Source organism: Strix aluco, chromosome 2, assembly GCF_031877795.1.
Source record: "Strix aluco isolate bStrAlu1 chromosome 2, bStrAlu1.hap1, whole genome shotgun sequence".
NCBI classification, from domain to species: Eukaryota; Metazoa; Chordata; class Aves; order Strigiformes; family Strigidae; genus Strix; species Strix aluco.
The window spans coordinates 131,198,561-131,219,590 of record NC_133932.1 but is presented as its reverse complement, the minus strand read 5'-3'; the positions used below and the strand labels follow the sequence as shown (position 1 = coordinate 131,219,590).

General features: G+C 40.9%; 1 protein-coding gene across 4 annotated transcripts in view; it reads left to right on the top strand.

Moving 5' to 3' along the window:
- The window catches only part of SYTL2 (synaptotagmin like 2), a 64,614-nt gene that overhangs the window by 14,502 nt on the left and 29,082 nt on the right, over positions 1–21,030 (top strand). For all 4 annotated transcript variants that reach the window (XM_074816381.1, XM_074816382.1, XM_074816383.1 and 1 more), the window contains exons 2-4: positions 1,734–2,172; positions 14,499–14,647; positions 18,773–18,911. In XM_074816381.1, the coding sequence (XP_074672482.1) occupies positions 2,072–2,172; positions 14,499–14,647; positions 18,773–18,911 (389 nt within the window). In that variant the 5' untranslated portion in view covers positions 1,734–2,071. The remainder of the gene's footprint in view (positions 1–1,733; positions 2,173–14,498; positions 14,648–18,772; positions 18,912–21,030) is intronic.

Below are 21,030 nucleotides of genomic sequence, written 5' to 3'. Positions count from 1 at the left end.
ACAAAGCAGTATTTTAAATTACTGCTTGTAAATGCAGTTTGGTTTGGATAAAGCAGTGAGGTTCGTGTTACTGCGTAACTTCTAATTCCACATACTCAAGATGATTATGTAGAAATTATTTCACATTTATTTCATGTGTTCTGTAGGACAGTGATTGGCCCTACATGCAATCATATTCCTGATGTAATTATATACTATTAGTGGTAAAATGTTGTGAGTAAAAGTTACATTTATATCTTGTAAATTAAGTTGTATTGCAGCCTATGGCTACCATGGATACCCTGACTTCTTCGCAAAGCAGGGACTGGTACAAAGGAAAGGGAAATGACTCAAATGGTTCCCTTCCTCTTGACTTCAAGGTAACTCGTTAGAATGACATAGTGGCTCTGACTCCATCCAGCAGCTAACAGCAGCTTCTAGAAAGTTTGAAAGGTTTACTGTAAGGAACTTGACTTTGCAAACCTGGTACCTGACCTTTCAGTGAGGAGTGTTGTGCATTTTGGGGGAAAGAGTATTTTGGTCAAAAGTCTGTTTATAGAATTCCCATTTGAGGGTATTCTGATGAAATAATCTCTAAAACCTGTTGCTTTTAGTTCTGAGTAGCATGTGAGAAGCTTTTACGAGCAATATGCATTTTTGTTACAAATTGAAGACTAAATCCTGCAGAAAGAGGCATTGCACCAGTTTGAAAATATGATCCTTAAGTCTTGAACTGGAGCATTCAGATTCCTCTAACACATTCCCAGCCTCCTCCCATCTCACTGCTGCAGCATGTTGCATTTGGCAGCTTTGATGACTTCCTTGGGGGTTTTGCTCCAGGGCTTGTGATGACTTCTGCCTTTGAAGTCTTTGAAGACTTGGAGTGGGAAGACAGGTGTGGAGGGCAAGGCACACAGTTTGGTAGGAGTGCAGTAGGGTCCAAAAGTTCAATGCCTTGTCCTAATGGGATGGTTCTTTTGTGCTTTGGTTGGTGACTTGCCAAAAATGGTGTCCTAGAAATGTGCTAATGATAAGTAAACCAGCATGGCAAGCTTGTGAGTTTTAGCCCAAGTGGTTGTGGTTTGTTTTTTTTTTTTCACTTTAAGACTTCTGTTCCTGGAGTTCAGGCAATCTTTCTTTAAGTAAGCAAAATCCAGCTTCCAGCCCTTGTGAAGAGAGTTCATGGACATGACCCAAGTCTACGCTGTCAGAAGGTGAACACTGCGGATGCGTGTTGGGCTGTCTCGCTCTGTCCGCTGCTTTGCTGTGAATCGGGGCTGCAAGCAGCAGTGGATTTTTCTTCAGAGATATCTATGTATTGATAGCCATAGACACAGATTTCTTGTGTGGTCTTGATTATAATGTTAATGTGACTATGTGTTGTGTGGGGTTTTTTTTTTTTACTTTAACATAAGTAGTTTTTATTTTTTGGGTTTTTTCCCCTTCCCTTTTTTCCAAATTGTTCTGCTGACTTAAAGGACAACTTAAAATGCACTTATTTGAAAATGTTGTCATTTGAATGACACTTGATTCTGTGTTTTAGGGTGTGAGTTGTCATATTGGATAGGAATATATTTTCATGGCCACCTTGTTCAAGAGGCCTGTAAAACCGGTTTGACTCGAGGTGACCATTTGAACTTCACAGAGTAGTTTAATCACACTGAAAAACTTGTTTCTTTTAATTAAAAATGCATACATAATCTACTTCCCTGATCCCTGATATCAGAGCTTGTTCTTCCTTGTCTCTTTTTTAGGGGATGTTTTGTTTGTTCCGAAACACTGGATATGCTGGGTCACTGAACTGTTACTCCAGGAGACATTGCTGAGAGGACAAGCTGGGCAGACATTACGATGGCAAGCAGGAATGCAACGCTTTCCCAAAAATCTCTCATCTAGGGAAGCATGCACATACTCTACTGCAAGAAAGCAACATTTGGGGCTCTTTAAACCCCTGACTGTAACCTAGTCCAGCTTTCTCTGTGCCTGCTGAAAAAGACGTATCTTCTATACCTTTAAAGCAGACTACAAGACTGTCCTCCCCAGCAGAACTTAAGATCTTCCTGGACACTTTAGCAGCCCCTACAGATGCAAGATGATTGACCTAAGCTTCCTAACAGAGGAGGAACAAGAGGCAATAATGAAGGTGCTGCAACGGGATGCAGAGCTTAAAAGAGCTGAAGAAGAGAGAGTCAGGTAAGGAAACTGGGTTGTCCTGGGAGGACCTACACAGTTCATATACTGAGTTACTTGGAGCACAGAAGTAGGTCAAAACAATTGTTGCTGAGGGCCCCATGTTCCACGGTATATGTAGTTTAGAGATTTTTACTCTGTACTAGATTTAGCATAGTCTCCAGATGAAATGCCTCTGCCACACAAATGATTCATTGCTGGCCAAGACTAACTGCTGATTTGAACCCTTACAATTCCATAAGGGGCCAAAGCACACTTGGTACACATCTGGCTTTATATGCATCTGGCTTGGTTTCAAGTTGGTTGCAAGTATCAAAACCTTCACAAACTGAACTAATGCATAATGGGGGCATTTGATTCATAAAGAGCACTAGTGCCCCAAACAAGCAAAAAAGTCACTATAGATGCAGTCAGCAATATGTCTGAATGATGAAGTTACACCTCAAGCATGTGGAGCGTTGGGGCTGCAGTCCAGAGGAGGTACTTAACACTAAGCTCCATTGTTAAAAGAAGTCCTTGCAATCCATGGCTAAAGCAGAAGATTGCTCCCTGTTTAATTTGTGGTGTCACAGACAGAGTAATGTGGTGTTATTCTGGAGCATTTTGTGTGCTGGGAGGTTTTCCTAGAGCTACTATTAGTGTAACTGCCATGAATAGAGATGTATGCATGGAAAGCAGCATCGCACCGATGATGACTTTGAGAGAGCCATCTACACAGGTACAAATAGCACTTGAATAGTGGTTTCAGCTAATATGGATAGCTACCTGCTCAAGAATGAGGATTTTGGTAGTCAGGCTCTTTTTTTTTTTTTTTTTAGTGTGAAGGAAAGTACCCATTACAGAATACACAAAATGACAAGTGGTGGAATAATGAAAGATGAGCCTTAGATGCTGAAAGGTCAAAGTGCTATAACACAAATAGATGTTTACAGGTGTCTGATGAGGCAGGATTTTTCTTTCATTGATTCAGGAATCCTTAGAATTCTTTCTCATTGTGATGTTCCTCACGAAGACATATGTTTCCTATTTAAATATTTTGAAATTATTCCAACCATGATGCATCAGTGAAGTTTCTCTTCTACTGAGAAATATTTTCTGACAAATGACCTCTGTGTAGGCATACCCCACAGCCAATGAAACAGCAGCCTGCTCCTTGCCCCAAGAGCAGTGTTCATTTTGCTGCATATGCTTGTGCAGCCTTGAAGTTGTTTGGTCAGCATGTTGTTGAGTTATTCCTCTTGCTCCTTTCTGTGTAAGAGCAATAAAGGGCAAGCCAGTAGCTTCTCCTGGTTAAAAAAGCTTTTTCTCTCAAGGCATTTGCTTCACTGAAGTCTTACATTCATGAGCGTAATGAAATCAGTCATTACAGGCAATGTTCCCAATTTTTTTTTCCAACTATCTTACTGCAACCTGAGGAGGAGATGTTTTCACCACATAGTTTTGTCTCCTGCTTCAAAAAGCATAAAACTGACTTTGCTGTAACAGAATGGGCATTTTCTTCTCTTTAACATAGGTAGAAAAATACTGACTTTAATCTTGGAATGGTACAACAGTGCCAGTTCTGAAAGTGCTCAGGGAAAGTAATTGTAGGTGTGAGTTTGAAAACAGTATCTGGGCAAACAAGCCCTTCCTGGAACAGAAAATCAAAAAAGCCACTCTCAGCAGTGGTCTGAAAGGGCTGTCGACAAGTATTTTTGTCTGTATAACTTCACTTTTGCCATTTGTAATTCTAGTTCAAGAGGGTGTGGTGGAAAATGCAAGGGACTGCAGGTTGTTGCAGCCTGTAATCAGCATGTTTGTTTCTACAGTGAAATGTTTCTTCTGGTTTCTGAATATTATAACTTCTGAGAAGCTGGAAGCTTACATCTGAAACTGATTTTTTTCTTCATAGTTGTGGCACGTTGAGCTTGCATTTTATATATTATATATTAAAACAGTACCTGAATTACATGTCCAGCCAAGGAGATACAATATTTTAGTTTGAATTCTACCGCCTTGCACGCCTGGAAGATTCCAAGAGCTGGGATTGAATGTCATCATACAAACATCACATAACAAAGTGTTTATATAATAGAAGTCTTTTAACGTAATCTTTTTCCCTCTAGAAGAAATTCTGGGGTGTGAAAGTGTTCTAATAATCTGTTCCATCTATGGAGTCTGTGTGCCGTGTGCCTGGAGTGTGGACAAACTGGTAACATAACAGAATCCTCTGAGCAACTCCTAGTGGAATTTTACACATCACCTGAAGTCCCTTCTCTGCTAACAGCTCCTAATATTGCTTATCTGTAGTAAAACTGAGCTGATTAGACTGACCCACACAGCCTCCTTAGGCAGTCTGCTTTAATTCTTGGTTTGTTGGGTGCTGGAATAGGTGTTTGCCCAGTCCTGTGCCTCCTCCTGTGTTGGTCTGAATTGGGCTGATAGTTTTGGGAACAGCATCATTTTGGGAGCAGCATGCCTGCTTCCTCCCTGACCTCTGCTGAGGTCTGTCCCAAAGGAAAGGGTATACTGATGTTTTCTTTTCATGGGCAAAAAGGGTGAGGTACAAGAGAGTGTGGTACAAGGAAATGGAAAGATACTACATCCTTTTTTTTATTCCTAGGGCAAGAAGATGCCTCTCACCCCAGGAGCTACTGCCACCTCCTGAATGGCAGTATTACTTGGGAGGTGAAAAATGGCGCAAAATGGAAAAGCTGAGTGACAGCTTGTCAAGACCAGAAGCTGGTTTTCAGCAGTAGCTTCAGCATAGCCTGTAACTCTTCTTACAGTTGTGTAGCTCAGAATTAACACCGTTTCGGCCCCTTTCTGGAGACAGTAACGAACAGATTTAGACCTATCTGAAGTTCTGGATTGTAGTTGGGTGACTCTCCAGTGGTGGAGTGGCTGGCCCCTGGCACCAGCGTGTCTGAGGCAGAAAGCCATTGTGGTTGCCTTTGCGACAGGGTTCCCTGCTGTGGCTATCGGCCCTTCCCAGCAGAACCTCCTGGCAATGCTGTTGTGGGCTGCGCTTGGGATTGTTTGCTCATTGTGCAAACTGAAGGAGGCTAATGATAGGGGAAATTGTGATGTGGAGTTGTTTGTGTGGTGGGTGGGGGCCGCTGTGTGCCAAACCCCTTTAATACATACGTTGGTGTGGCATTGCAAAAAAAGAGAAACCTTCAGAGATCTGATTCTGCTGGGTGCTGCGTACACTTAACCTTTCTCACAATGTTCAGTGGGAGTTCACGGCTGATAAAACCCTAGTGTGAATGTTTTCTTGATTCTGGTCAGCTTTAACAGATATCCTCTTCAGTCACTTTCCAAGGCAGTTTTCCTTATGTTGTAGACTGTTGGGAGGCTGTTTTTTGTTCCTTAGGATGGGATATATCTAAAGTGTTGAGGTGAGCTGTATATTGGCATTGGGGGAACTGGATTTACCACTGTAGCGTGAAAATGACATTCAATGACTGTCACCAGAATACATTCTTAAAATCTTCATAAAATGCTTTTCTGTTAGATGTAACAGTTTTGAGTGTGTGCTTAACAGAGGCAAGGTTCCTGGTGGAGATGATTTTGAACATAGGTGCCAGTCCAAGTTTAAAGGGCTGACTGAAGAGTTTAGAGATGCTGTCTTAGAGATGCTGTCAAAGCTAACCTTCTTGCTTCTGAAAAGAATTACCCATTTTTCCTACTCTGCCTCCAAGGTATTTCTTCTGAATGTTCCAGAAATTTTCAAAATGTCCTCAGTATCCACTCAAATGATTGTGGCAGCTTGGTAGTGTCTGCATAGCTAGGTAACTAGGCACCAATTATAATTTCATAATTTTGTAGTATCACTCTTTCTTATTGCCATACAGGGACTCTTTCTAAAGCTGAATCTCTGCAAAAATATTCGTTTTGCCGGTTCTCCACCCCTTTTTCTTATAAACTCCTTAATATATATAATCTGTACTACTTCATGATAAAAGTTTGGACAACTGTTAATGAATGGAAAAATAACATGTGGAAGAGTTGTGGCACACAGGCAAGGCAAGAGCACAGTATGTTTGTATGTGCTCTGCTTTCTGCCCTGACCAGGAAACAGAACGGCACTTTATGTGTCTGATATCATCCCTTCTGATCCACTCTGAAATTTTGAAAGCTTGCTTGTGCTCTGAATCAGGGATGCCACAAATAGCAATAACTTTCTCTAAATTTAGAGCTAAGGATATGTTAAGATCCTATCAGAGCATCCCCTCTAGCAACATGATTCTGAGATTCTTCTCAGGGTACTGATGTTATCCTGAAGCCTCGGTGGGTTCAAATTAGTCTAGTAATAAGCAAGTGTGACTAATAAGAAAGTAAAACCTACAGTTCTTGTGGAGCTGATTTTAAAAACCGATTAAAAAAAAAAAACCCAAACTGACTTTGCAGCGTCTTTATTTCTTGTATTTTTAGGTCATACATTTGTGTCAACAAGTAGCTTGCTTACAATGTAATCAAAGTGGGGTTTTTTTAAATCTGAAATTAACTCCACCCATAGTGATAAAAAAAATCTCTGTAGGCTCGTTTATTGTAAGAGACTAAGAATTAGGTGCCTTGAACTCTTTTGCTGAAAATTCAAACTGAGAGATCTTAGCATCTCCTTGTCAAACAGAGAATCTGCTTTCACACACTGCTCAGACATAGGAGAAATAGACATTAATGGTTATTAATTGACACTCATGCTATTTTATAACTAGTTCTGAAATCATTGTCTAGTGCTCATACCAGGGACTTCTGAATAACTTTTAACAGGTTTACCTGTTAGTAATTATAATGTGTTACAATGTTAGTATTTATAATTATAATAGTGTATACAGGAGTGTGTGTGCTTAGAGATTGCCTTCAGCCAAATCAGGGACATCCTGTAAGCTCTTTCCTCATGCCCTTAGTTGGCTGATTTCTTTCCAGCTGTGCAGATCTGCTGAAGGAGAAGGAGCTCTATCACACTCTGAACAACCTGAGTACTTCCCCAAAGGAGCTTGAGGCTAAGACTGTGCTTGCCTGCTGCCTGTACTTGCCTGCCTGCCTTTGCTTGGCTCTGTGTGGTGGTTGTGTAGGATGAAAGCAGCTCAGAGGCATTTCCCTTTGTCAAAGACAGAGGGGATCCAGCATGTCAATTCAGCAACTACCTTTTTTCAAATAAATGAAACTTGGTCCATATTTTTTTTTTTTAGCTTTAGCAGTTTAAAAATAATATTTTGGTTTTTTTTTTTTTTAAATGCTTGGTTTAACATGTTAATGGGGCAGGATTTCTGAGACATTTGGCAATAAAGTAGCACTTACAGTTTCTGATTTCTCAGGTATGTTAAATACACCCAGATGAGAACGTTCCTCTTTGGGCTGTAAGGTGCACCCGTCTGGGCGGAAAAGGATAAGCTCATGCCTTCTGAATTAATTCCCCCTTATGGACATTGCTTAGCACCAAATCTGACTTTCCAAACACAGTGACTGTTCAGGAAATATTCTCTAGCAAAATGTGCATGCCATAATTTATCCTTTTTAACAAAGCCAACTGACATAAGAATACTGTGGGTTTGGTGGGGAGGTTGGTTGTTGCCCTCCAGCGATATGGGGGGGGGGGCAGAAAACACAACAAAAAAACAAAACCCAAACCAAACCCACCCTATTCTGAGCAAACTTCTTTTTTTGACGAAGTCTCCATTTGTCACTGGACAGACAAAAAAGTAAGGGGGGCATATATCTTCCAGAAGGCTTTCTGCATCCTCTGTGGTTTCTACCAGGTTTATCAGGCCAAAGTGACAGTGAACTACCTTGGTCACAGCCCACCTTATGAAGAGCCAGTAAGAAAAGCAGGGCTGTTCTCATTTTCCTCTGGTGAGGTAACTGGGGGTAAGAAAGAGACTGTACTTACTGGTTTTGGTAACGGACATGGCATTGGACTATACTGGGAACTGGACTGATAGATTTTCTTCCCAGTATTGATTGCTAACTTGTCTACTAGTAGCAGATGGATTATTTGACTGGATGATGCTTGTCTGGAACAGTTAGTGAAGCAGGGTGGATGGAGCTTTTGTGTGGTAGAAGAGTGCGCTTTAGCAAAAAAGTGGATACTAATAAGGCTTTTTAACCTTCAAATTAGGTAATCCCTCAGTAAGTATGGTTTTCCCTACAGTACAAAAACTGTCTTGGTGAGATCTATCCCTTGTGCCTGGAACTGTGTTGTATTATTGAGTGCCAAACCGAAGCCTTTGTCTTCAGAGTAGATTAGCTTTCATTTGTAGCTTGCCTGAAATCCTAAAATGCAACCTGTTCTTCAGCACAACATCAATTTCTTCGAGATGCCCTTGCTGGTAGTGTGAAGAAAGCTATGATGCAGGCTCCTCTGTTCACTTACAGTTGCTTGTATGTGTCCCATAGGCTGTCACTTGTTCAGGGTCGTTTTTATGCTTTACTTACCTACTTTTAAAGCCTATAAAGTACTGGGAGCACAGTGTTTGAGCAGAACCTGTGAGTGAATGCACATACTTTCTAGCAGCCTTTTCTCCCCAGATTCAGGTTGTCCTTTACTGCTGTCCAGGCTGACTCTAATACCAAATGTGTATTGTCACAGGATAGCTGTTCCTTCATTGTGAAGGTTTTGCTGTTTGTTTGGATTACTTGTGGTTTGTTTTTCATTTTTTTTCCATGGCAGGTTTACTTGGTTTGTGTATGAAGAGGGAGGGGAGGCCATTGGGGAGCCTCTGTGCAAATCCTTTAACACAAGCACACAAACGAAACAGTAGAAGGCTGTTCTAGAAATAAGTGGAAGCTAATAGAAACTGTGAAGGCTGACAGACCTTGAAAGACTCCTAACTCCTGTACTCTGTAGCCTCAACAGTCTTAATACAGAATTCCTGAATGGAATAAAGTTAAGCTTCCATATAGTAAGAAATGCCTACACAAACTTACATATTCTGTGTGTCTGCCTAGGGAGTATTTAATTACATGATTTATAACACATTACTTGTAAAATGAAGCTTACTTCAAACTTGACAGTGCAACTGCTAATAGGAGAATAATTCTGAGTGCTAACTGCAGGTGACATAGTAGAAAAGCGTATAAAAATGAAGGACTCCATCTTCAGTGCAGAATGTATATATGGATTGAATGATGTATGGGGACAACGTGCCAGTCTGATGCCCCATGTGTGGCCGTCTTCTAGGAGAGAAATCATGTATAGCAGGGTTAATCTGCTTAGTGTGCATGTGTTACAGACACTTGCTCAGCACAAGAGTTGGGATCATAGTTTTTGTTCTGGATTCTGGTGGAGACCATGTTTCAATGGGCAACAGAGCTGCCTGCTTTCACTTCTTCCTCTCCAAAATCAATTGACTTCTCACACCTATGAGCGTGTAACTCATGCATTCTAATGTTCCGGGCCTGGATGTGTCTGTCTTCCCTTCTGACTTCAGAATAAATGTCAGTTTTTGTTAGTCATAAAGACTTGTGCTGACTACAGTCTAGTTAGTTCTCCAAGGATCCAAAAGCAAGATGCTAGTTTAAATTAATTCATCAGGGTATTGTTTGTAGACTTAACATGTCCAGACTTCTGAATAGGCATAAAATGGAAGAACGTGCATGACTACAAACAGAAATAGACTGCCTTTTTCTCATGTTTCCACCTGCTTCTACCTACCCCAAACCTCCCTATCTAAAGAGACCCCAAAGGCAAGAATTAGAGGTGTTGCTGATGAGGTATCATGATGATAAGGATGGGGAAATGTTGTATAACCCCATTGGCTTGCTTTTATTCTTCCTAGTATAGCTCTCAACCAGTTTAAAATTATATTGCTTTGTTGCTTAAACCAGTCAAATAGTAACAGATATTTTTGAAAGTCGTGCGTGTGCAACTACCGTGCAAAAGGAATAGTCCATATTCCCAATTTGGGACTGCCCGTTACAAATGTTTTGGGTGTAGTTCTCTAACAAATGCCAAACCAGACTTTTTTCCTACACCTTATCTAGATATGTGCAGATTAAAGAGGCATGCTCATGCAAAGTGGAATGTTTAAACAATTACTCCTTTTGCCTTGTAAACATTTTATGGCTGTTTCCCACTCTCAAAGATGAAAAAGAAAAAAAATCTAATCTGAAAGTTTGGCACTTACAATGCCTGGTCTAATATCCTTTTACTCCTATTCTTGCATGAGTGATACCTCAAAAAGTTTATCTTGTCGATTTTTGGAAGGTGACCCAGAACCCAAATTGTTTGTTGTCTTTTTGTTGGTTTGGGGTTTGTTGTTATACTTGCAGCAAATAGAACTGAGGATAAATTCCTCAAAAGTCTCTCGCCTTCCACTTTCTCTACTCATTTGGTATTTCATTTGCGGGAGGGAGGTTTTGGAAGTGAATTTGTAGATAAGATGGTGGTATCAGGCTTCGAAGGGCCTTTATTTTGCCACCAGTCACAGGGGTGCTTTTTCCCTATGTTCAGAATAGGGCATGTGAGGCGCTAATGAATTTGTCTCTTTGAGCCAAACACCCTGATTTAAATGCTGCTTGGTTTGTCACAAGAAGTCCCAGAATGTGCTGGCACCACACAGACTCTCCTGTCCAAAAAGCTCAGTTTAAGCTGTTGATTGAGGAATAAGGCAATGAAAGAAGTTCTTAAGATGTCAGTTGCCATATCTTGCAAATCCTGTAGTGGTTTGTAATATGGACTATGAATAAGGGGGGTACAGGGGAAGGAATTAGGAGGTACTGAGGAGGTGTAGCTGAACAGTTTTAGATACAGGTATGTATTGCTAGGTACTGTTGTTACAAAAAAAAGAAATAGAAGTCATTATCACTTTGCCCTAACACGCTATGAGCTATTACACTAGCCTACAAAGCATAAGATAAACCATTCTGGATTTGTTGATAGGAAGGTTGACAGGGGCTGATTATATCAGAGTAGATTTTCTGCCTTGCAGTGGTACCATGTGATTCAGCCCACTATCGGATGTTCTGGAGGTGGGGAGAAACAACCCAATTAATACACATGTAGATTCTGTTTGCCTGTAGAGTGCCAGACAGTCTTTGTATGCCCATTCAGTGTAATTCTGCATGTACTTAATGCCCTACTGGGATGAAAAGCTTATCGTGCCATCAAAAATGTTTCATCTAGGCGTAGTGGAAAAATCATATTGAGTAATGGGGAAACTCAGGCTTATTTTAAAAGAGGATTTTAGAGTGAACTCCTTTTAACTATGTACCTTCATTTTTCTTGAGTTTGATATTCCTATAGAAGAAACAGGCACTAGCTCTATTATAACTTCGGGCTGTTTCACTCTGAAAACTGCAACATATGCTAACTGGCATTTTAGCAGACCACTGAGGGACTCCAGAATACATGCTTACATCATATGTAAAGCTGTTATTGCATGTTCTCCTAATTGCAAACTTGCAATCTGAATCTTAATCTGGATACCTACTAGTTCTTTGGTCACCAAGAGGAAAAAAATGTTATGACAACTTGGTTAGCCTTTCTGTTGACTGGGGAGCTGGCGTAGAATCAAGTGTTGGCTTCTAATCCTGTTGTGGTTTGCTGGGAGGCATATGTAGCCCTGGAAAACCATGGCTGCAGCCTGATTTCTCCACAATTCCTTTCAAGGTAAACCAGAAGCCAAGATCTAGAACTACTTGTCTTTCTGATAATAGAAATCTACTTCTTTACTTGTGGCTGGGGAATACCTGGGAATAGCTTTAATATTTAGGTTGCTTTTGGTTCCTCAAAAGATGGGACTGAGAGGCTAAATACTTCTCTCAAAGAGACGAGTAAGCCGAGCTAACAAAGATCAAGTACTCTCAAGGTGAGAAGAGAAGGCAAAGGTAATTTGTAAGTCAGCTACTGTGAGCTTCTGACGTTTCTCACCATACAAGCCCTATCAGCAAGGTGAGTTGTTTGTAAAAATAGTAGTCTAAATTGAGAGCACATCTATACCTTTGTCAGCAAGCATAATTATCTCCCAAAGTCTAGAAGGCTTGTTGAGCTGGTGGAAATAAGATACACTAACTTCCATAGGCAGCAAGCAGGGGTGGGAGCAAGGTGCTGACATTCACTGCCAGCCAAAATGACAGCAGCATTGGCCATGGGTGATATTTAATGCATCTAGAACCATGACAAATCCATGCATCTGTCCTGCTTATGTTATGTTAGTCGGTCACAGATCTGAGAGTCCAACAAGCAGGTAAGTAGGCTGACACAGTTGAGAGGCCTGGGATCCTGTCCACTGCCACACTGATTTATTGGTTTGAGCTGACTTGTAAAGGTCTCGTACCACACCCTAGTTTCAGTGGTTGAATACAAAGGGGAAGGGAGAGAGCAATGTCTGAGGTAAAAGGGTTGAATCAAACAGGGTGAGGGCATTGAATACTTGTCCTGTGACTCAGTACCTTCCCGTTAGCTAACCTCCCTTGGCATGTGTTGTCATAGTGCCCTGAAGCACTAGCTGGGGTCAGAGCTCTGCTGCCCTGCAGGCTGTACGAAGAGCTGAAAAGCCAGTCCCTAGCCCTAAGGAGCATCTGGTCTGAGAAGACAAATAACACCTGGGAAAGGAGGTGAAAGGGAGAAGCAATATGTATAAAAAGTTCTTGCATGCCATATTTTCACTATTCCTACTGGCTGTGTTCATAAACTGGCTGAGCAATGAGGAGTTAGCTCATACTTGAGTAATATATTTGCTTGAAAACAGAGGGAAGTTACTGCTGTGTTCCTGCTCCATATGAAAAGACCTGGAGCATATGAGAAGTGCGTATTTTTGGCTCTTAGAGAAGCACAAAGTTATAAGCCAGAGGAAGGGCCCAATTTAAATGGCACAGTAATGCTATAGAAGGTTGAATCTTGGCATTAAAAATGCCAGTGGTGACCTCAACTCCTGGCAGCCTCAACTGTGTGTAGCTGATTCAAGACAGAAGTTGTCTACACACCTAGGAGGAACTGACTGTTGACAGTACTTTCAAAAAGAAGTCTAGGTATTCAAATTCTAATATAGCTGATGCATTCGAATAAGCCTTTTAATTTCTGGTCATACAAGGATGAAGGAGAAGTTGAGTGATAGATGAGAATGGTCAATCTTAGTGTGGGGTTTGGGACTGGCTCAGTGTCCTTTCTCTGCTGTGAATGGTTGTCTGTACTTGACAGTTAAATCTGCCAGCTATAATAAAAGGGTTGTCATCATAGCTAATTGATTGCACTAGAAGTTCCTTCTCCTAAATCCCTGAGCAATACAGAACTGGCGTGAACCTCCTTGGGGTTGGACTAGATGACCTTTAAAGGTCCCTTCCAACCCAAACCATTCTATGATTTGCCATCAGGCCTGTGGAAGATAACACCATCCCACAGCAATGGGACTGTGTTAGCCTTAAAAGTCTCTGAGTAACTTGATTTGTTTTGATTTCTTCCTTGGGCTCTATTATTAGCTTGTTTGCTGAAGGAAAGGACATAAACGGAGAAGGCAGACATGACTTTTTGATTAAGTCCTCTCTAAATCTGTGTAGTAACTTTCCTGGTCTGCAGGTTAGTCTCCAGGCCATGTATAAGCATATGCCTACTGTGTTGTGTTATATGCTTAATGAGAAAAGAAAACAATCTCTCAAATTGCACACAGCCAGTCCTTTGTAAAAGCAGGGTGACCCTGAAGCCTGAAAACAAATTATTGAACGTTTGCTTCACAGTATTTAAAATTGCCACGATGTGATGGATACGTATAGATTAATAAACTGCACAGACTTATTTGGTTGTTCCTTCCATCTGATGTTTCCTTCCCTTATAACTCATTGTATTCATATAAGGATTTTTGTGTAACCTGTGGAAAAAATGGCACCAGCTTTCCAGTGCATTTTTGGAATGTGTGTGTAAAAGTAGTGCCATATGAAGAGCCTTAAAAGGCATCTTCTGAGTCCCAAAACAGCCATGAACTTACTTTTGGCATAGATTTCTTATGCTGCCCTGCTAGCTTATCTCAATTTTAACCTTGGAAAACTGGTCTTTGGAGGTAAGAAGTCAAGGTCTGCAGTTACTGGAGACTTCTGCAGAGCTGTCTCTGCTTGAGAGTTTATCATAGCAGAGCATATGATTTTTTTTAAGAGCTACTTCAGCTGTTGCTCTGAGGGTAACAGGGCTGAGGCTCTTCCCTCTCCAGCTCATTGTTATCCTTTGTAATTAAATAAGGAGAGTAACAGGTCAGAAGATGGAAATAGTATGTGGAGACAGCATTTAAAAAACAAAACCAAACCAACCAAAACACACACGCCCTGCCAAAAACAAACAAAAAAAATATGTTTTATTCTGTTCACACAGGTAAGTAGATTGTGTATCTCATTTTTATTTTTTTTTTTTCCCCTAGGCATTTACCAGAAAAAGTCAAAGATGACATTCAGCTAAAGAATATGAGTGGGCAGTGGTTTTATGAAGCAAAGTCAAAGAGGCACAGGGATAAGATACACGGAGCAGATATTATTAGAGCTTCCATGCGACGGAAGCCTGCCACGCTTGGTAAGCATTTGGTTTACATTTTATTTTGGGAAGGCTGGCTCTTGGCTAACTTCAGACACTGTTGTCTGTGAAATACAAAAATATTGGTGATCTACAAGGAGAAAATTATGCAAAAAAAAAGAGATTTCCCGTGTAGTTTAGAGTGTAAGCTTTCCTTCCTCCCAATGCTATGTATTAAAGAGAGATTTCTGTGTGATGACTCCTAAGAGGAGGGACTGGCTTGTGTTTATATTGTAGGACTAAAAGCCCTCCACTCCTGGACTGCGTTCTCATTTCTATTTTTGAGGTCCTATAAGCTATCTTGGAACATGCAAAGAATCGGAGATTGAGGAAATTGTTCTTTAGTATGGATTTCCAAGATTTTGGGTGCTCAGTTTGAGACCTCTGAGGCTTAATTTTTTTTTTTTAAGGAGACCAAAGGTACTTCAAGTTGATTTGAAATGGTAGGGACCATGAGCTAGAGCTAGTGGTTATAACTACTGAAATATATGTGCTGGGAGTTCTGGCGGCTAGAACTGGCATCTTGTGTCCAGGTTACCTCTAAACGCACTCACCATCCCCACATCGTGGTGGGTGCTCTCAAATGATCTGTTAGAAATGTTTGTTAAAGCCAATGGTGTTCATGTGCCAGATAACAGTTGCAGACAATAATTTAGTAGTACAGATAGGTAGTAGTATTTTGTGTGTCAGTTGAGTAACGTTGAGAAGCTTGGTGCTTACTTGATAATAAACATTATATTCTGAAATGCTTATTTAAAAAACTCAGAGTGTGGGAAGATAATGCATTGTGTTTAACATCAGAAGTAAATACAGTGTTTTGTTTTGGAGAGAAACAAAACAAAGGAGTAAAACATAAGAGCTGCTCTACTGGATGAGACCAAAAGCTCATCTCCCAGCGCCCTGCTGAGAGTGTCTGACAGCATGTGTAGGCTCCAAGGCCAGGACTAGACTGCAGCCAATTGTGCCTCAGACTTTTTTGAAATAGAGGAGGTATTTCTGAATTATTTTTTTCCCCATTAATTTGTCCAAGAAATTCTTTAAAGCCGTGCCTCTAACATTCACATGTCCTGTCTCGAGGCATTTTAGAACGAAGGTTTTCCACATAAGAAGTGACCATTTCCTTTTCTGGTTTTGAACTGATCACCATTAACATTATCTGGAAAGGGGAAACATAACCCCCATTTTTAAAAAGGGAAAAAGGAAGACCTGCGTAACTACAGGCCAGTCAGTCTCACCTCTGTGCCCAGCAAGATCATGGAGTGGATGGTCCTGGAAACTATGCTGGGGCACATGGAAAATAAGGTGATTGGTGACAGCCAACATGGTTTCACTAAGGGAAAATCATGCCTGACAAATCTGGTGGCCTTCTACGATGGGGTTACAGCATTGGTGGATAAGGGAAGGGCAACTGACGTCATCTACCTGGACTTGTGCAAAGCATTTGGCACTGTCCCACATGACATCCTCATCTCTAAATTGGAGACATATGGATTTAATAGATGGACCACTTGGTGGATAAGGAATTGGCTGGATGGTCACACTCAAAGAGTTGTGGCCAACAGCTTGATGTCGAGTGGAGACCAATGACAAGTGGCATTCCTCAGGGGTCAGTGTTGGGACTGGTGCTGTTTAACATTTTTGGTGACATGGTCAGTGGGATCGAGTGCACCCTCAGCGAGTTTGCTGACAACACCAAGCTGTGTGGTGCGGTTGACACACTGGAGGGAAGGGATGTGCCATCCAGAGGGACCTGGACAGGCTTGAGAGGTGGGACAGTGCAAACATCATGAAGTTCAACAAGGCCAAGTGCAAGGTGCTGCACAGGGGCTGAGGCAATCCTAAGCACAAATAGAGGCTGGGCGAGGAGTGGATTGAGAGCAGCCCTGTGGAGAAGGACTTAGGGGTATTAGTAGGTGGAAAACTGACTATGAGCCAGCAATGTGTGTTTGAAGTCCAGAAAGCCAACCGTATCCTGGGCTGCATGAAGAGAAGTGTGGCCAGCAGGTCGAGGGAGGGGATTCTTCCCCTCTACTCTGCTCTGGTGAGACCCCACCTGCAGTGCTGTGTCCAGCTCTGGGGCCCCCAACAGAAGAAGGACATGGACCTGCTCGAGTGGGTCCAGAGGAGGTCACGAAGATGATCAGGAGGCTCGAGCACTCTCCCTGTGAGGACAGGCTGAGAAAGTTGGGGTTGTTCAGCCTGGAGAGGAGAAGGCTCCAAGAAGACCTTAGTAGTGACCTCCCAGTATTCAAAGGGGACTTCTAAGAAAGCTGGGGACAGACTTTAGTAGGGCCTGTAGCAATAGGGAAAGGGGTAACAGTTTTAAACTGAAAGAGGGTAGCTTTAGATTAGATGTAAAGAAGAAATTCTTCCCTGTGAGGGTGGTGAGACACTGACACAGGTTGCCCAGAGAAGCTGTGGCTGCCCCCTCCCTGGAAGTGTTGAAGGCCAGGTTGGACGGGGCTTTGAGCAACCTGGGCTAGTGGAAGGTGTCCCTGCCGGTGGCAGGGGGGCTGGAACTAGATGGCCTCTAAAGGTCCCTTCCAAACCATTCTGTGATTCTACAATCCCTGGGGGAGAAAGTGAACAGTCGATCTATATTTACAAAACCACATATAATATAGTATACAAGATTTTATAGACTGCTTTTCTAATTCTTTCAGCATCCGACTTTCTAGTCTGAACAAAGTTCTGGTTTATTTTGTTATCCTTTGTACAGAAAATGATTTTTTTTTTTCTTATAGAAATTGGCCCCCATCTCCTCTTAACCTTCTGGAGTTCTACAAAATCCTTTTGATTTAGCAGGGCAAGACTGTTATGATTCTCACCAGATTGTACTGAAATTTGCAATCTTTATTCTTCTAAGTTCTATTAAGGCATTTTACTGTGCACTAGTAAAGCAAGTAAGGTACTTCTCTCAATACTCTAAATGGACTACAGCTTGCTACTTTTTATAGGTTTTGTACTACAATTTAGCTTTGCTTTGCTGTGTCTAATCCTTTAGTGTTACACCTTCTCAATTCCTATATTCCCAGATAGGAGTTTGGATAGTGGCAGTTTAGTCAGTTTGAGGTTACTGTGTGATGGTTTTGCATTTTTAAGTTAACAAGAAAAGGCCTGAAACAGAAAAGAATGCAAAAATTCAGAGGTGGTTAGTGCAGCATGTTTGTGGTTTTGGCTGGTTTGGGACTTGAAGGTTATGAAAATCAGCTGTAAAATTCTAACTAAATTTTACAGTAATTTATAGCTTAAAGGAAAATACTTAAGGTATATTATCTTAAAGGAAGATAAATTACTCCTAATCTTATTAATTGAACAAAGGACCATACTGGTACATTCAGAACTATGTGCAATTACTTGGTTTCAATGGCTCATTAGATGTCCAGATATTTTTGCTTGCAGTGATGGATAGCAAAAGTGAGAATAAAAATTTTGCTTATTTTACATACTAAGAAATTCTTCATTTTTAAACTGTTGAAGTAGTACAAAAAGCAGTAGAGGAAATAATGTAAACTAATGTTTTGACTCTGAAAGGGGTTATCAGAATAAATCCTGTCCTCCAAAAAGATATGCAAATGTATTTGCATTTGCTGAACGAGTGGGGCTTTTTGGTTGCTTTTTTTTATACTTACCTTCTTAGCTTTTTGTGGTAATTCTATCCATAAGGGGTTAGCCACCTGCTTCAATGGCAGTGATGATCAACTTCCAGTTTACTGCTGTAGGAAGAGAATAATTGACTTGATTAACTGAACTTCAACATGTTTTCTGTTTTCTATCATTTAATTGTTTTTCTTTCCTCAGGATGCTGAGGTTGAATTTTTGGTGTTTGTCTAGGTGCAAGAACTACAGGATCACTCTTTACCAGGGTTGTGGTAGAAAACTTCTCCATTTAGGATCACTTTAAGGTCTAAAGCAGATGGTCTAAAGCCTGGAGCAGTACATGAAATTTCTAGTAGCATTAAAAAAACCATTCTTCAGAAAGCACGAGATCTGCTCCTGTACATAATTAAAGTATAGTGGACTTCTGAAATAGCTGTAGGGCTGAATACAAACACTTACATTTGCTTCTTAAGAAATCCTGTATGGACATATGGGAGACGACAATATTCTTGTTTCATGTTTTAGTTGAAGTGAGTCAGAACAAATCAAACAAAGCAAAGAACAGCTGGGTGAGCAATGTTAATAAAGAAGTCTTTGTGCCACCAGAACTACATGGCATTGTGGAACATCAAGAAGAAGAACAACAACTGAAATCTAGTTCAAGGTAAGCTGTCTGTTTAATCATACAATATATATAATATCAGGACTGGTGAAACTTGTGAGCTGTAAGTTCCATCCAAAATACTGTACTTGCCTCTTATTTCAAAGGTCATCAAATGTTTCCCCAGAATCGCCCAAGGAATTCGTGCATGTGAAAGGTTGACAGATCATAGTCATGTATTGTTAATTGTTCTGCATTCAAATTCCTCTTCAAGGAAAAAGTTGTCAATGATGTATAGAATGCTGCCACACGTGTTCTCTTGTCACAATTTGGTCCGGTTCCCAGAAGCGAGATCGGGATTTTCTGCTTAGAATGGCTGGCCATGATCAGTCCCTCTGTGCAGGGGGACAGTAAACTCTGCGTCTCTTCATTTGGTCACTTAATGAGACCAGACTATTGATTCAGCCTGAATTTTAAGCTTGGATCATGTGAAGAATCAGAGACTAAGAAATTGCTCTTTGGAATTTTCCAGATTTTTGGGTGCACTGTTTAATGCTTGTTTTAAGGAGACCAAACTTACTTCAGGTGGAAAGAACCTTGGATACTTAGGGAAAATAATTCAGACTCTACCAAGAAAAATAACTGTCTTTCTGGAAGGCTTCTATTCAGAGTAAGGCAAGACGGTCAGCTTGGATATGCCTGAATGGCTATAGTTGTTGCAGGAAAGTTGGATAAGTAGTTTCTGAACTACAGAGCATTTTGTATTAAATCACTCTGAGTCAAGTCTGTATACATCCCAGTCAGCTCCATTTTGCTTTGAAATATCCTGAGTTGATTTCCGAGAGAGACATGTCTTCTTTTTGAAATACCTACATGTAGTAATTCATTGGCTGTGTGAAAAGCTTTCAAAAAGCCTGCATTTGAAAAGGAAAGTGCTGATCTCTTAGCTGGGGTGACAGCAGGTGGAAATGAAATGTCTGTAAATGGCCAGATTCCTCAACGCCATTGAGGAAACAAGAACCAGGGTGTAATACAGATAACTGTTGTTTGTGCTTTCTGTGAACAGAGTGAGGTAAGAGCCAGAGTTACTTCTTTAAGGTGGCTGTTTTACTTCTGGTTGTGCCATTGATCTGCTCTGTAACCTTTTGCTTTCTTTCTGTCTTCTAAGGCCTTCTCTGTATGTCATCTGTTTTCTCTTTGCAGCAAGGCTTCTCTCCTACTATGCATTTGTACAGTATCTAGTAGCAGTTGAATCTTTCACTTTTGTGGTCTGCAAACTGGGCACACATATTCACGATGAATGGCACCAAAGGTTTGTGTAAGTCTTAACAATCGTGGCTTGCATTGCTGGTCTTTCTTATCCTTTAGGTATCGTTATCAGTGAACTCAAAGGGGTATTTGTCTTACCCACATCTGAAACCATGCTAAAAAAGGTCAAATAAACTGCTTTGTTATAGACTAGTACAGTAAGGATGATAAAAGGTTGCTTATCACAAAAAAGAGCTTAGCTTCTCCCCCACCCCCAGGTTGCCTGATAAAGCTGACAGAGTTAGTTGTTACTGAATGTATTTTTTTTAACAGGTGGCTTTTACCTTCAGGAGATTGTTATGGAGTTATTTCTTTATGGACAGCACAAGACATGCTCCTGTTTAATATATCTTTTAGAATATTTTGCGTGTCATCTTGCACGTCAGGAAAAGATGATGATGATACTTTAAAAATAGCACAGCCGTATAATGTTATTCTTACCATTACAACTTCACAAATTGTGTGTGATAGTAATACATTTCATAAACTGCCAGGGCAGCCTCTTTAAAAGTATAACATAACGAGTTTAAGAACACATAGACAATTGTTTGGAATATGACCAACTTGGTAGTGGTGTTTAAGTTAAAGTGATTTGATGACTTATTTCAGGTCACAGCCATGCAAAGCTTGATAGTTATTGTTCAGGACCCTCTGCTGCCCCTTGCTCCAAATTGTGCCAGAAATTAATCAGCCTGTATGCCTTGTTCATGTGTGCTCATACTCTCACCAATACCCTTTAAAGCAAGCTCACACAGTCCAGGATTTATGAGGCAGTTGGAAGTGGTCCTTAGAATATGTGGACTGGATGCTTACTTGCATTTACTTTGCATAAATACTTGATTAGGTGTCTCAGATTATTTGCTTCTAAAATGTC